Raw genomic sequence first — 17,636 nt, 5'->3', positions numbered from 1 at the left:
TACAAATACTTAGAATTCCTTTGTTTTTCCAGTTTGAAATAATTGACATACATTACTATAAGTTTAAGGTGTACAGCATAGTGGCTTGATTTACGTATATTGTAAAATGATTACCACAATAGATTTAGCTAACTTCCATCTTCTCATATAAATACAATTTAAAAAAAAAAAAAAAGAGGAAAGAAAAAAAATTTCTTCTCATGATGAAAACTCTTAGGATCTACTCTCTTAACGACTTTCCTAGATAGCAAACTGCAGTTGTTTTTTTATTTCTTTATTTTTGTTTTATTTTTGTTTATTTCTTTAGATTCTACATATAAGTGAGATCATATCATATTTGCCTTTTTCTGTCTGACTTAATATTTCACTTAGCATAATGCTTTAGAGGCCATCCATGTTGTCACAAAATGGTAGGATTTCCTCTTTTTGTGGCTGAATAATATTCCTGTGTGTGTGTGTGTGTGTGTGTGTGTGTGTGTGTGTGTGTGTACAGCTTCTTTTTCCATTCACCTATCAATCCATAGACACTTAAGTTATTTCTATATCTTGTCTCTTGTTAATCATGCTGCTCTGAACAGGGATGCAGATATATTTTCAAGTTAGTATCTTTTTTTGCTTTGGATATATTCTCCGGAGTAGCATTGCCAGATCATATGGTAGGTCTATTTGTAATTTTTTGAGGATCCTCCATACTGTTTTCCATAGTGGCTGTACCAATTTACAAACACACCAAGAGTGTACAAGGGACTTTTCTCTCTACACCCACATTGGCATTTGCTCTCTCATTCTAACAGGCATGAGGTGATGTCTCATTGTGGTTTTAATTTTCATTTCCCTAATGACTAGTGATGGTAAGCATATTTTTTCATGTATCTTCTTTAGAGAAATATGAGGACATTCAAGTCTTTTGCCCTTTTTTAAAATGGGTTATTTGGGTTTTTTCTATTAAGTTGTATGAGTTCTTTATATTTTTTGGATATTACCCTTTATCAGATATATGGCTTCCAAATATCTTTTCCCATTCCATAAGTTATCTTTTCACTTTGTTGATTATTTCTTTTGCTGTGTGGAAGCCTTTTACTTTGATATAGTCTACTTTTTGTTTTTTTAATTACTTGTGCTTTGCTTTATTGCTAGGTGTCATATTCCAAAAATCATTACCAAGACCCATGTCAAGGAGCTTTATTCCTATGTTTTCTTCCAGGAATTCCATGATTTCAGGTCATACTTTAGTCTTTAATCCATTTTTGTGACTGGCATAAGACATGGGTCCAGTTTTATTCTTTAAATGTTACTATCCAGTCATGCCAACACCAGTAACTGAAAAGGCTATCTTTTCTCCATTGAGTATTCTTGACTTTTTTTGGCAAATATTGGTTTATTTCTGGGCTCTTGATTTTTGTCCCATTGGTCTGTTTGTTTTTATACTAATACTATTTTGGTGATTATAACTTTATAGTATAGCTTGAAATCAGAAAGTGTGATGCCTCCTGCTTTATTCTTCTTTCTAGCTGCCCCCCCTGCTATTCAGTGTCTTTTGTGGGTCCATATAAATTTTAAGAGTGTTATTTTATACTTCTGTTTAAAAAAAAAAAAAAGCCATTGGAATCTCGATAGGGATTGCATTGACTCTATAGGTGGCTTTTCGTAGAAGTGGCATTGTAACAGTATTAATTGTTCCAGCCCATGAATACAGGATACCTTTTCATTCATTTGTCTTTTTCCTTTGCTGTCATCATTGTAGTTTCCAGAGTAGAGATTATTCACTTAGTTAAATTTATTTCTAAGTATTTTATTTTTGATGTTACCGTAAATAGAATCAATTTCTTTTTTAGAAAATTTGTTGCTAGTATACAGAAATGCTACTGATTTTTGTATGTTAATTTTGTATCTTGCAGCCTTACTGAATTTATTGATTGCATCTAACAGACTTCTGGTTGGTTGAGTCTTTAGGATTTTCTATATATATAAAATCATTTCATCTGCAAATAGAGACAATTTTTGCTTCTTCCTTTCTAATTCTGATACCTTTCATTTCTTTTTCTTGCCTGATTGCTCTAGCTAGGACTTCTAATACCATATTTAATAGTAGTGGCAAGACTGGACACCATTGTCTTGTTCCTGATCTAAGACCAAAAACTTTCAACTTTTCACCATTGAGTGTGTTGTTAGCTGGGGGCTTGTCACATATGGCTTTTATTATGTTGAGATATTTCTTCTGTGCCAAATTTGTTAAGAATTTTTGTCACAAATAGATGTTTAATTTTGTCAAATGCTTTTCTGCATCTAGTAAGATGATCATCATTCTTTTCTTTCATTCCATTAATATGATGTGTCACATTAATTGATTTGCTGGTGTTAAATCATCTGTGCATCTCAGGAAGTAGTCCCATTTGATCATGGTAAATATTTCTTCTAATATGCTGCTAAATTTGGTTTACTAATATTTTATTGAGAATTTTTTTATCTGTCTTCATCAAGGATATTGACCTATAGTTTTTTAGGTTTGGTTTGGTTTGGTTTGGTTTTCTAGTAGAGTCCTTTTTCTGGTTTTGTATCCAGATAATGCTGGCTTCATAAAGTGAGTTTGGGAGTGTTTCCTCCTCTTTCATTTTTTGGAAGGGTATGACAAAAATTGGTGTTAATTCTTCAGAGTTCAGTGAAACTCACCAGTGAAGCCATCTGGTCCTGGGCTTTTCTTCATTGGGAGAGTTTTGAGTACTAATTCAATCTCCTTACTCTAATGTCTCTTCAGATTTTCTATTTTTTTCCTGATTCAGTCTTGGTAAGTTGTATGTTTCTAGAAGTTTTTCCATTTCTTATAGGTTGCCTAGTTTGTTGGAGTGTAGTTGTTGATAATAACCTCTTATGATCCCTTTCATTTCTGTGGTATCAGTAATGGCAATATCTCCTTTTTTATTTACAGTTTTTGTTGACTTGGGTAAAAATTAATTTTTAATTTATAATAGGGGGTTCACTGTAGTCTTTACTTCTTAAGGAAGCTCCAGGACCCCCAATCTGAAATATGATTTTTTCTTTCTTGTTCTGTGAAATTTAGCGTTGAGTTTCATGTATTATAACTTCTCATTGGCCCTTGGTTTAGAAAGCTTAATCTCCTACATTTGGAAAATGTTTGGTGTTATGTCCTTTTGACAAATTTTAATAAATAAAAATCTTGGATTTTTGTTCCCTTTTCAACTTTTAAAACTTTCTTTCAAAGTCTCACCTTAGAGATCACCAAGAGTTTTCTAAATTATTTACCTCAATTTGTAATGATTTAATAGAAGTTTCAATAATAAGGACTTTGGAATCTTCCTAGTACTCAGATATTTTTCTTTAAATGCTTAGTGAAACATCTTAATATTTTTCTTAGCCCATTGTGTGAAATATCTAAAATAACCTACAGTGGAAATTAGGTAATATTGCTCAATAGGCGTTATTCTTGAATGTCACATTTCAGTAGACTTTCAGTTACTTTTGCATTATAGGAACCAGAGCCAAAAATTAAAATGCTCATTAGAGTGATATTGGAGAAGTGCCTTTAAATTCAGTACTCAAACAGGTATTACTTGATAATGGAGAAGAAAGTGGAAGATATTTCATGGAAACAATTGGAAGTCATTAGGTATTCACTAGACGTAATTTAAAAACCATACAAAGTGACTTCATAGGTGTTTAGTCATTGAAATGTGTTTCTAATGGAGAATTTGATCCAAGTAAGATACTGAATCCTTTCCTTAAAAACAGCTGGAGGAAGACCTTTCTCATTATTTATTTATTGTCAATTAAAAGTAGTCACACATGCAAGAATTCTATTAGATTCATCTTTCATTTATCCAAATAAAAATTTGTTTTGCCATTTTAAAAAGTGCTTAAAAATTCAGTAGATTTTCCCTTTCCTTAATAAGCCGTTTCCAAATAGAGAATGCAAAACGCATTGCAATGAAAATGGTTTACTACTTCAAAGAATCAATATAACACTCATTTGGGAACTGTTAACGTGCAAATTATTTACAACTATCTTATTGATTAAAGTTCTAAAAAAAAAAAAAAACCTTAGACTTCAACATAATTTCATATTTTTCGGGTACTTAAAAAAAAGAAAATGTAGCTTTAAAAAAAACTACACTCTGAATTCACACATTTTACTAGATAGATATTTAACTAAACTAACCTATGTGTTGAAACTTGAATCTTTCCCCAGATTTGTGCATATGGTCAAGATTCCATGGACTACTTTAATAGTTTAGTTTATTTTTTTAAATCTAACAATAATTTTTTTTTACCATATGCTGGCTAGAGCAGTAAAATGTCAACTTTATAAAATTTAAAAGATTTGCATGCTTCTAAATAATTTTCAGTTAATAAAAGGAAGATTCAGTTTATAATTTTAATGTTATAAAGTAGTTTTACATGAATTTTATTAAATTGTCAGGAACTGCATTAACCCTTGATATACTGTCAAGCAGGGTTCTTTGCATCTGGTGTTAGTTTTTGAAACTTTTTTTTTTTTTACTATTTCTAACTAGTAGGAAGGATTATATTGCATGCCTTTAACTCTTCTTTTAACATTTTAATCAATGTGTTTTTAATAGGGAAAGAACAGTTATCTTGCTATTACTATATGTGCCAAATCAAAGATGTGTTACAGAACCTTAGTGACCTTAATTTTCCCATATTAAGTATTTTGCCATTTTCTGGTCTTGAGAATTCATTCATTATTTATTTCCAGCTGTGCCAAATAAAGACTAAAAAGAATAAGCCAAGAGAAAATAATGGAAGTGCCTAGAATGATGATGCAGTAGTGAAATAAGCCATCATTATATCATCTTCAGTTTCCTTATTGCATAGTCCATTAATTCTGTATCATTTTTCATGAATGTTTAAAAAGTCTGGAGACACTGTCTTTGTAGTCTTCCTGTTCTAAGTCTTTAGTAAACACAATGGAAAATTCAGCATTTTTCCATTTTCCATCTATAATGTCAAAGAAAAGAAAGTTGGCCTGGGAAGATGCTCCAATTAGATGAATCAGAGGATGACTGCAAAGAGAATGGTTAGTGGTACTCCAGACAGGAATGATGATGGTGACATTGACTGTATAAGCAGCATCTCTCACGTGGTCTTCAGATGACAACATCCTAAATGAATTTTTTCAAACTCAGGAATCAGTGAGTGAACAATATGGTTCAACGTTATAGTTCTTTTATATTTTTCCAGGTTTATTGAGGTATAATTAACATGTAACATTGTGAAGGTTTAAGGTCTACAGTGTGGTGAATTGATATGCACATATATAGCAAAATGATTACCATAATAAAGTTAGTTAGTACACCCATCACCTCACATTGTTCCCACAACACTATATTCTAAAAACAAAAAGGAACTACAGTATTTCATCTGGTCAATTGACTTCAATAAGAAGGGCTTCATAACTCACTATTTTGTGACAAGAACCTCAACTGTTCTGTTTTGCTCAAAGGAAGTATGACAGTATTCTTCTTTTATGATGTTGGTACGTCCAAATTTATTTGAAATGATCATTAAGTGGACAAATATTGAAGGCTGGTTTGTAATAAAAGAGATCGGAAGAAAATAGATGACATGGATATGAAATAATCCATTAGGTTGGTCATTATAATTGGTGTTAGTAAGTCTAAAAATAAAAAATACATATTTTGCAATTATGAAACAAGGAAGATTTCTGTCCTCTCGTCAGCGTCATTATGAGCTTTCAGAGTTCTCTACAGTAACACATTTTGAATTATACAAGTACAAAAAGAAGACTCAGAGGTGATGATAAAGCTTACCCCTTAGACATGTACCAATCTGGAATTGGTACTTAAAGGATGTTTCCAGGTTCTTGCATGAGAGTTGATGAGCTGTCAGTTACCATTATCTTTCAAAACCAGGAAGATACGGAATTAAGAATGTGTAAATTCTTACTTAAAATTCTGATTTTTTTTATATTATTCCTTCATTCTTACTTTGTTAACTATTCATAAATTGACTTAATTATTAATAAAATGTTTGTTGCATTTAGATGGTAATGGTGATGCCTGTTTTTCTTGGTATACTGAAGGTTAAACAAATCCATTAAAATTACAAAGAGCTGATTTTGATTTAGAATGATAAAATGAAGATTAAGTCACCTCTTGATGTATTATAGAAGATTACACTGAACTTTTTAAAAATCAGTTTTTCTAAAAGTTCTGTGGCACCACATTATAAAAATGACAACTAGGTTTCAATTCAATCAGCTTTTACTCTATCACTGGGTAAGTTTAATTTTTTTCTCCTTCATATATGTGCATTTTTAGGGTTCATTAAATCTTTCTTGGCTTTGCCTGTCATATCTACCAACCTAATGTTTAAAGATAGTATACTAATATAACATATTTTAGTTTCTAAACTAAAATTTTCTTTACAGAATCTCACGAGAGTTACAAAACTTGTGAGGCCTTCATTTGTTCATTTGTTACTTTTTTCTACTTTTTTTTTTCCTGCCCCCTCCTTACTTTTACAAAGCTCTTGGTTTTCTTTTACCTCCCATAATCTAAATGTTGTGAAAAATTTTGTTCCCTTTGCAAAACCACTTAGCAAGTGTATGCTATATAAGTAAAGTCTCTTCTTTATTGTATTTGTGAAAAGACCATTGAGTATCTTTTTTTTTTTAAGATTTTATTTATTTATTTGACAGACAGAGATCACAAGTAGGTAGAGAGGCAGGCAGAGAGAGAGGGGGAAGCAGGCTCCCTGCGGAGCAGAGAGCCTGATGTGGGGCTCGATCCTCATGACCTGAGCTGAAGGCAGAGGCTTTAACCCACTGAGCCACCCAGGCGCCCCCGTTGAGTATCTTTAAATAGACACAGGCTCTAATAAATCATTGTCAAAATTATGGACGTGCAAGTAGATCCACTGACAGGCCATTGAATCACAGTATTTTGTGAAATATTCCGGTTTTAAAATATATTGCTTACCAATCTCTCAAGAAGCCTAATTCTTAATAGTGTGTTGACATTTAGTTATTTTTAACTGAATATATGTGTTAAGCATCTGGCAGCGTTCTTAAGTAACCTGTATATAAAATAAAAAATCAAACAAACTCTATGTCAAAGATTCAAGAATAATGTGATGGGGCGCCTGGGTGGCTCAGTCGGTTAAGTGTCTGCGTTTGGTTCAGGTTATGATCTCAGGGTCCTGGGATCGACTCCAGCATCAGGCTTCTTGCTCAGTGGGGAGCCTGCTTCTCCCTCTTCCTCTGCTTCTCCCCCTGCTTGTGCTATCTCAAATAAATTAAAAAAAAAAAAATTTTAAAAATGTGGTTGTCTTTTTGCTAAAAGAAAATGAGTCAGGCTATAATACTAACTACATGATTTTAACTTTAAGAAGTTTATTTATTAGGCGGTGGTAATACTTTACATTATATCCTAATATCTGTAGTCTGGGAGCTGTACCATATTCAGTCACCTTGCCTCCTCTTGTTTCTTTTCTAAATTTGTCAATTAAGTTGTATTCTTTATAATGGAAATATGAAAAGGCAAGATTTGGGAAAGCTAGGAAGGATTGTTAATGATTTCTCCTGCTTCAATTATTTAAAGGAAAGAAAAGGAAATTATCAGAAAAAATTTGGCTCACTCAATTCCCTGAAGAGTTTTTAATAGTAGGATCTGAGTGAATTCAAGCCTTAAGTAGTCTCAGAATTCCTACTTTCTTCGGCATTTCATTTTTTGCTAGCACGATGGTAGGTATTGCCACTGAGTGCCTCTTGAAGCAGCATTCAGGAAATATAGCCTTTGATTTACAGATTCATCGTATTAAAAAACAGGCTTCCTACTAAAAAAAGGTCTTTCCTCCCTGTTTTATAATGGTGCTGTTTATATGTTTTCTTTCCCAAAAAATTAATGAAAAATAACCACATTGACTTAGAATTTTCTGGAAGCAATTATTCATCTTCCCTTCAAGTCTATTCTAAATTTGTTTCCTACCCACTTTCTACAGGGTGCTGTGATTGCCTCTTGTATACACATGGTAATGTTTATACATATTATGGTAACCACATTTTCTCAACTAAAAATTGGTACAAGTGCCTTGACACATTTTTCTAGATTAATGATTTTTATTTTAAAAAATCTTATAAATTTTTTTCAAATCATGTATAATAGTTTATTTATACTTTATTTGTACTGATAATGAAGTCACACAAAAAGAAATAGCATTGGTGAGGAAAAGAGTTATTTTCTATGAGGAACATTCTAGAAATTTAGAATTACAGGTTCATCCATAACCTGTCTTCTTCATCTGCTAGGAATGGACCTCACATTAAAATTTTTACATAGAGCAATGAGTGAAGATTTAAATCGGATACATTAAACCTCTGATAGACTTGATGAGCATGTAGAGAATCACTCTCTTCTGTTTTTAATAGGTCATGGTAAAAACGAAGCTTTGATTATGCTTCAGTGTTTATGAATATGACTAAGACTGTCACACTTTGCATAGGCCTGTAAGATACTTATACTTGTCAGTCTTCCATTTCATAGAAAACAGAAATCCTACAGATTACTTAACGGAATTTGCAATGTTTCAAGGATGCTATCAGAAGTAGTACTCAACCCTACACCCAGCTCATCAGATGAGTCCATGTCACATGATCTCTTTTCTTTTCTTCACCTCTGCTTTTGTTCCTTCATAAGCTCCCAGTAAAATAAGAAGGCTAATTCTAGCTCCCTTATAGAGCTACATCACTATAAAAGAGACTTAGCATTCATATTACTCTGTGCAAAGTGCTTATGAAAATTCAGAAACTTGGTGTGCTTTGGAAGACGGTTACATAATGCCAAAGTATTTTCTCTAATTGATTTGCAATGTGGATTGATTCATAGGATTTCCAGTGGCAATTTGCAGTTTAATAGGAATGGCAAAATATGTTACCAGAGAACTGTCTACAATGCATATATGTGTATGTACATTATGTTTTACGTATGTAAGTATGTTTTACACACACATATGTAGACACTTATAAATGCTAGATTCTTTTGCTTATCGATAGCATAACATGAGTTCTGTCCCTTCTTAACTTTTTTATTTATTTTTTTTCTTTTCCTAGAACACTGCTATTTGCATTTAATTGGACACAAAAGATGAAGAAGGAGAAGCAGTATATTCGCTGAGGATTCTCTGTGCTTGCTGCTGCAGACCTATGTACTGAGGAATTCTTCTGCTCCTTCTTGCTTAGGAGTTGATCAGCCCTGTGGTCAGGCTCCTTTGGAATTTGCCTATCTTTCACCTTGTCGTTGCTAGAGGAAATCCTGGTTGGAATGTCACAGGGCATCTCTGCCTGATTACTATGGAAGGTGATAAACTGGCAGTCACTTATTAAAGTTACATCTCACTCACCCCCGGAAAACCATTCTTTAACGTGAATAGAAACCAAGCTCTTGTGAACACTTCTATTGAACATGACTCATGGAGAAGAGCTTGGCTCTGATGTGCACCAGGATTCTATTGTTTTAACTTACCTAGAAGGATTACTAATGCATCAGGCAGCAGAGGGATCAGGTACTGCCGTTGACAAAAAGTCTGCTGGGCATAATGAAGAGGATCAGAACTTTAACATTTCTGGTAATGCATTTCCCACCTGTCAAAGTAATGGTCCAGTTCTCAATGCACAGTCCTATCAGGGATCTGGCATGCTGCATCTCAAAAAAGCCAGACTCTTGCAGTCTTCGGAGGACTGGAATGCCGCGAAGCGGAAGAGGCTGTCTGATTCCATCGTAAATTTAAACGTGAAGAAGGAAGCTTTGCTAGCTGGCATGGTTGACAATGTGCCTAAAGGCAAACAAGATAGCACATTACTGGCCTCTTTGCTTCAGTCATTCAGCTCTAGGCTGCAGACCGTTGCTCTGTCGCAACAAATTAGGCAGAGCCTCAAGGAGCAAGGATACGCACTCGGTCATGATTCTTTAAAAGTGGAGAAAGATTTAAGGTGCTACGGTGTTGCGTCAAGTCACTTAAAAACTTTGTTGAAGAAAAGTAAAGCTAAAGATCAAAAGCCTGATACCAATCTTCCCGATGTAACTAAAAACCTCATCAGAGACAGGTTTGTGGAGTCGCCGCATCATGTTGGACAAAGCGGGACAAAGGTCATGAGTGAACCGTTGTCATGTGCTGCCCGATTACAGGCTGTCGCAAGCATGGTGGAAAAAAGGGCTAGTCCGGCCACTTCACCCAAACCTAGTGTTGCTTGTAGCCAGTTAGCATTACTCCTCTCAAGTGAAGCCCATTTGCAGCAGTATTCTCGGGAACATGCTTTAAAAACACAAAATGCGAATCAAGCAGCAAGTGAAAGACTTGCTGCCATGGCCAGATTACAAGAAAACGGCCAGAAGGATGTTGGCGGTTTCCAGCTCTCGAAAGGAATGTCGAGCCATCTCAATGGTCAGGCAAGAACATCGTCGAGCAAGCTAATGGCGAGCAAAAATACGGCATTCCAAAATCCAATGGGTGTCGTTCCTTCTTCCCCCAAGAATGCAGGCTATAAGAACTCACTGGAAAGAAACAATATCAAACAAGCTGCTAGTAACAGTTTGCTATTACATCTTCTTAAAAGCCAGACCATACCAAAGCCAATGAACGGACATCACCATAGTGAGAGAGGAAGCATTTTCGAGGATAGTAGTACGCCCACGACTGTCGATGAGTACTCCGACAACAACCCTAGTTTCACAGATGACAGCAGTGGCGACGAAAGCTCTTACTCCAACTGTGTGCCCATAGACTTGTCATGCAAACATCGAATTGAGAAACCGGAACCTGACCAGCCTGTTTCTCTCGATAATTTAACTCAGTCCTTGCTAAATACCTGGGATCCCAAAGTCCCCACCACCGTAGATATCAAAGAAGATCAAGATACCTCAAGGAATTCCAAGCTAAATTCACACCAGAAAGTAACACTTCTTCAGTTGCTCCTTGGCCATAAGAATGAAGAAAACGTAGAAAGAAACAGCAGTCCTCAGGAAGTCCCCAGCGATGTGCCCAAGTTCAGTACTCAGAATTACACGAGGACTTCGGTCATCGAAAGCCCCAGTGCAAACAGGACTACCCCCGTGAGCACTCCTCCATTACTCGGCTCCATGAAACCAGAGTCTCCCATCAATCTCTCCCAACACTCTCTGGTCATCAAATGGAATTCCCCGCCATACACCTGCGGCTCTCAGTCTGAAAAGCCAGCCAGTGCCGCATCCAGCCACTTGATGGACCTGACAAAGAGCAAAGAGTCGCACGGAGAGAAACCCGTCCAGAATGAAGGCGCGCAAAACTCCGCAACTTTCAGTGCCAGTAAACTGTTACAGAACTTAGCTCAGTGTGGAATGCAGTCCACCTCAGGAGAAGAGCAGAGACCCAGCAGGCAGCTGCTAAGTGTAAACACAGATAGACCCGTGGGCATGGTTGACAGATTAAACAGTCCTCTGCTGGCAAATAAAACAAACATGGTGGAGGAAAACAAGGCCTTGAGCAGCCAAGCAGCAGGTCCCGAATCAGGACTTTCTGGTTCTGAAATAGAAAATCTGCTTGAAAGGCGCACTGTTCTCCAGCTGCTCCTGGGAAACCCCAACAAAGGGAAGAGTGAAAAGAAAGAGAAGATTTCTGTGAGAGACGAAAGTACTCAGGAACCCACAGATAGAGCTTTAAGTGAACAAATACTGATGGTCAAAATCAAACCTGAGCCTTGCGATGACTTACATACTCACAACTCAAATGTGCACTTGACCCATGACGCCAAGGGGGCCCCATTCTTGGGTCTGGCGCCTCCCGTGCAGAGAAGCGCAGCTGCCTTACCCATGTCCGAGGACTTTAAATCGGAGTCCGTTTCACCTCAGGATTTTTCTTTCTCAAAGAACGGTCTGTTGAGTCGACTGCTAAGACAAAATCAAGAGAGTTACCTGGCGGAAGATCTGGACAACAGTCACAGAAACAGTGAACTGACAATTCTAGAATCAAAGAACCTTTGCATGGTCCCTAAGAAAAGGAAGCTCCATACTGAGCCTTTAGAAAACCCATTTAAGAAGATGAAAAATAACATCGTCGACGCGGCAAATAGTCACAGTGCCACGGAAGGACTGTATGGGTCCTTGCTTAACCAGCAGGAGCTGAAATTGAGCAAAAATGATCTTGAACTTAAGTACCCTGCCAGTCATGGTGCAGCCCCCGAAAGTGAACATAGGAGTTGGGCCAGGGAGAGCAAAAGCTTCAATGTCCTGAAGCAGCTGCTTCTCTCAGAAAACTGTGTAAGAGATTTGTCCCAGCACAGGAGTAACTCTGTCGTCGAGAGTAAAAAGAAAGGACACAAAAATAACATGACCAATAGCAAACCTGAATTCAGCATTTCTTCTCTGAACGGACTGATGTACGGTTCCCCTCAGCCCGGCGGCTGCATGGATAGCAGGACATTTCCGTACCCAGGAGTAGTGAAATCTCCCATGAGTCCCCCTTTCCCCGAGCACTTGGGCTGTGCAGGGTCTAGACCAGAATCTGGGCTTTTGAACGGGTGTTCCGTGACCGGTGAGAAGGGACCCATTAAGTGGGTTATCACAGATGCGGATAAGAATGAGTATGAGAAAGACTGTCCCAGGCTGACCAAAACTAACCCGATACTGTATTACATGCTTCAGAAGGGAGGCAGTGCTGTTACCAGTCGAGAAACGCAGGACAAGGACATTTGGAGGGAGCCTGCACCTGCCGAAAGTGTCTCACAGGTTACAGTCAAAGAAGAGTTACTTCCCACCGCAGAAACTAAAGCTTCTTTCTTTAATCTAAGAAGCCCATATAATAGCCATATGGGGAGTAACGCCTCTCGTCCACACAGCGCCAACGGAGAAGTTTACGGACTGTTGGGAAACGTGCTAACAATAAAAAAAGAATCAGAATAAAACGTACCTGCCATCCAGCTTTGGATCTTTTTAAAACTGCTTAGTATGAACTTGCGATCTGTATAAATAAGAGCATGATTTGAGAAAAGCATGGTATAATTGAAACTTTTTTCATTTTGAAAAGTATTGGTTACTGGTGATGTTTAAATATGCATACTGCTTTTTGCTTTACGTTAGATGTCATGAGGAAACTACTGAACTAGCAATTGGTTGTTTAACACTCTGTATGCATCAGACAACAACTGTGAGTAGCCTATGAATGAAATTCTTTTATATTCAGATAACAGGCATAAATGAAAATGTAAATCTCCATCCATAGTGGATTAACGCATTTTGCTGCCTTTATTAGGGTACTTTATTTTGCTTTTCAGAAGTCAGCCTGCATAACACATTTGTTTTTAAATCCAAATTGTTAAATAACTCTTGAAATGTTAATTATTGAGTAAAAAAAAACCTAATTCACTTTTCATTATCTGATTCAGAAACAAATTAGAAAAAAAAATATGCTTACATTTTTCACTTTTGCTAAAAAACATATTTATTTTTAACTCTTGGAAGGGGTTTTGTGGTTCCCAATGTGTCTGCCCCACCCCAGTCCTTTTCAATATCTATTTCTTTAAACCTTGTACTACTTAGTAAAAATTGATTACAATTGATGGGACTTTGATAGATCCTTCAAAAAAGGCAGATTTCCATTTTTGTATTTTAGCTACTTTACTAAATTAATATTCCTCCTTTTACAGAATTAGGAAAGTTAACCATTTACCTTCAGGTGGTTTCCTGAATAGGTGAATATTTAAGAAGTTGTTTTTAACAGAAGCAAAATGGCTTTTCTTTGGACAGTTTTCACCATCTCTTGTAAAAGTTACTTCTCACCATTTCTGTGGTACCTGTGAGTCTTACGACCAGGGTTTCTTAAAAGCTGGACTCAGACCACTTGCATTAGAATCATCTGGAGCCCTTGTTTTAAAATGCAGATTCCTAGGCAGCATCTCAGATCTATAGATCAAGAAGCTCTGCTAAGTGGACCCGGGAATCTCCCACCTGCATCTTAACACACTCCCTAGATGTTTCTTCTGCATGCTGAAGTTTGAGAACCATTGCTTATGACTTTTCTCAGAACACAGGATTGTAAAAAAAAAAAAAAAAAAAGAAAAAAAGAAAAAAAAACAACAACTATTTGATGCCTATATTTTCCCCAGTACAGTTGTACATCAACTCAAAATTTGCAATATTGTAGTTCATATATAACCGTTCTGTCTTTGGAAAATCGGGTTCGAAATACTTTTTATGACAAAAAAAAAAAAATTGGGTGGAAGGGACAACTTTCATATCTGGCTCAACATCTCAGGAAAATCTGTGATTATTTATGTGTTCTAATGAGTAACATCTACTTAATTAGCCTTAGGGATGGTATAACAGGGCCACTTACCAAACTCAGGTGATTCCAGGATGGTTTGGAAACTTCTCCTGAATACATCCTTAGTTTCTATTAAAATCATTGTCCTAAGATCACTGCTGACAAAGATGAAAACATTTCAAACCCAAGGAAGGCACTAAACTCAGACTGACTAGACAGAGAAGTACAAAGGGCCCATAGACATGACAGAGTTGTACACGATCACTCCATTGGACCTCTTATTTTAAAATTGCAATTAGAAGTAAACATTGCTATTATCTTGGAAGAACTTATTATTGAGCCACATGGGGTTTTGATCTTGAAACACGTCCATATGTTTAAGTTCAGCTTTCATGGTCCACAATTCACTCACCAGATAATATTTTTGTTTTTAAAAGTGAACCAGGTTTGCAACTGACCTATCAACAAATTGTTATATAATCAACTATTAATTAGAAGGAAATCTATTTGAAGTTGTTCTACTTGAAGTTGTTTCTAAGATTTTTATATTAAAAATGGGCGTTATTTCCTAATATGAATTAAAACCCTAAATGATTATTTTTTCTCAAAATGATTTGTAAATAGTTACTGGATTATATTATAAAACAATAGTCAGGAGTGAGTATTACGCTACATCTTGGAGAGATGAAGGCATACACTTATTCTGAAGTGAAAATCCCACTGGCCAGTGAATATATTCTACTCCATCCCATATCGACTTTGTGACAATCTTATTGTCTATATCATATAAATAAGCTTTTAAGCAAGTCATTTTTTTTTCCTGCTACATTATGAAAGATCTGGAGCCTTAGAGGTATGCTAGAAAAATTGTTGGTATTCCCCTTTGGTCGAGGGAAAATGGGCTTTCACAAGGGAGGGAAATTTAGGTCAGGGGAATGAACATTGAGGGCCAGCATTGCTATATTTTTGTTTGTTCCTTTGGTTGGTTGGTTGTTTTTGTTGTTGTTCTCGTCGTTCACAGTTAAAGGAATGAGGATATATAATACGTAGCTAAACATGACCAGAAAAATGATGTTCTGGTTTACTAGAGAATGTCCCCAATTTGAATTTAGGGTGATCTTAAAGAAGAACAGTGAGAAAGGGCACACATCCATAAATTCACTTTGTTTATGCATATGTAGATACAAGGATGCACATATACACATTTTCAAGGACTATTTTAGATACTAGAGAATTTCTTCCCAATGAAGTCATTTGTGAAAGGGTACTACAGCTCTCATTGACAACAGTAAGGTAGCATTACCCGTTTATTCTCTGGTACATGTTACAGAAGAGTAAACTGGTGAGAGTATATATTTTATATATATATATATATATATATATATATATAATATGTATATATATATATATTGACTTGTTACACGAAGATGTTAAAATCAGTTTTTAAAGGTGATGTAAATAGTGATTTCCTTAATGAAAAATACATATTTTGTATTGTTCTAATGCAACAGAAAAGCCTTTTAATCTCTTTGGTTTCTGTATATTCCATGTATAAGTGTAAATATAATCAGACAGGTTTAAAATTTGTGCATGTATGTATACAGTTGCAAGTCTGGACAAATGTATAGAATAAACCTTTTATTTAAGTTGTGATTACCTGCTGCATGAAAAATGCATGGGGGACCCTGTGCATCTGTGCATTTGGCAAAATGTCTTAACAAGTCAGATCAGATGTTCATCCCAACATGACAGTATTCCATTTTTGGATATGACTTCTGTGGTTTAAGCTTTGTGGAAGAATGTGCTTTGAATCCAAGGGTCTTAAAACTTTTTAAAATCAAATCAACCACTTTTCAACATGACAAGTTCACACAACTACTTTCATGAATTTTTTAATCCCATTGGAAATGTACTGTTATACCAGGAGTATCCCAGTATGCTGGAATACAGGCACATTACCACTCATGAGATGAATTCTGGGGTTTACACAACCAATTTTGATGCGATCTGCTTAGTAATATAATTTGTCATTTTTATTAGAAATTTAATTTCTTCATGTGATGTCATGGAACTGTACATACTGCAGTGTGAATTTTTTTGTTTTGTTTTTTAATCTTTTAGTGTTTACTTCCTGCAGTGAATTTGAATAAATGAGAAAAAAATGCATTGTCTTTGGTTTCAAATGACTGTTATTTTGTGGGCTTTCTCTGGTTTTTAGGTTTTCCATAAATATAAAACTCTCTGGTCACGAAAGTAGCAAGTCTTCAAGGATACTTTACCCTACTCAAAAAGAAAAAGAAGAAGAAGGTGGCCAATGAGTTAATGTGTCTAGGCAGGGCAATTGAAGTGTAGCTCAAAGAGGCAGGCAGCCTACCTTGCCTCAATTCTGGTGTTTGGTGTGTAACTCAATGATCACTGTAGATTTTCAAAGTGCGGAAGAATTTGTAAAGTGTTCAGAAATAAAGATTTGATAAACATTTGTTTTAAAATAAGATTTTATTGGGTTTTATCCAATTTTCTATGAGTGTTATGTTCATTTTAAATTTAAAAAAAAAAAAAGGTCAGGGCACCTGGGTGGCTCAGCCTGTTAAGTGTCCGACTCTTGACTTCAGCTCAGGTCATGATCCTCAGGGTCATGGGATCGAGTCACCTGTGGGTCTCTCTGCTTAGCTGGGACTCTGCTCCAGATTCTATCCCTCAACCTATGCCTCTCCCCCTGCCTGCTTCATCTCTCTCTCTCTTTCTTTCTCTCAAACTACATAAATATTTAAATAAATAAATGTCTTCAGTCATCTTCCAAAACAGTGTATATACACGTGTGCCCAGGCATCCATATGTAAATATATACCGTATGTATATAGGTAATGACTAGTTGACAATGATAAGCAAAATATGTAATAAGTAAGGTAGACCAATTTATTTAGGAAAAAAATTCCTGTGAACCGATGGCCTGGGAACTTTTATTTTTGCATAAGTATTATTAATGATAATTTAGGAGGAAGACATTTTCCCAAAATGAGTGTCTATTTTCTGGCACTAAAATAAGTCTGTTACAACAGTGAAAATGTTGCAGCTACTCTCCTAACAGGTCTATAAGCCTTTTCTGAAAAACAACCAAGTAGCAGAAATACATTCAGCTATTCTACATCATCAAAACACTGAAGTTATACTTTGCTATAATGTATAGATACCATCATTAGAAGCATAGCCCTGTTTATTGATTTATATTCTGAAAATGCATAGCAAGTGTACTGAGTAATTAATTGCCTAATAAGGGATTTTTTTTTTTTTTAGTTTGTTTATTTAATCTCTACACCAAGCGTGGGGCTTGAACTCAACAGCCCTAA

The 17,636-nt window shown here is 35.8% G+C and overlaps 1 protein-coding gene across 1 annotated transcript in view; it reads left to right on the top strand.

Annotated features, from left to right (window-relative positions):
• LOC111151172 (nuclear receptor interacting protein 1) overlaps positions 1 to 15,625 on the top strand; it is a 98,500-nt gene extending 82,875 nt beyond the window's left edge. Inside the window, exon 4 of the mRNA XM_022508974.1 lies at positions 9,107 to 15,625. Within this exon, the coding sequence (XP_022364682.1) occupies positions 9,459 to 12,929 (3,471 nt within the window). The 5' untranslated portion in view covers positions 9,107 to 9,458 and the 3' untranslated portion in view covers positions 12,930 to 15,625. The remainder of the gene's footprint in view (positions 1 to 9,106) is intronic.
• The last annotated feature ends 2,011 nt before the right edge of the window (positions 15,626 to 17,636 follow it).

This window comes from Enhydra lutris, unplaced genomic scaffold (genome assembly GCF_002288905.1).
Source record: "Enhydra lutris kenyoni isolate GAN:26980312 unplaced genomic scaffold, ASM228890v2 scaffoldscaffold2, whole genome shotgun sequence".
NCBI classification, from domain to species: domain Eukaryota; kingdom Metazoa; phylum Chordata; class Mammalia; order Carnivora; family Mustelidae; genus Enhydra; species Enhydra lutris.
This window is presented reverse-complemented; position numbering and strand designations above follow the sequence as displayed.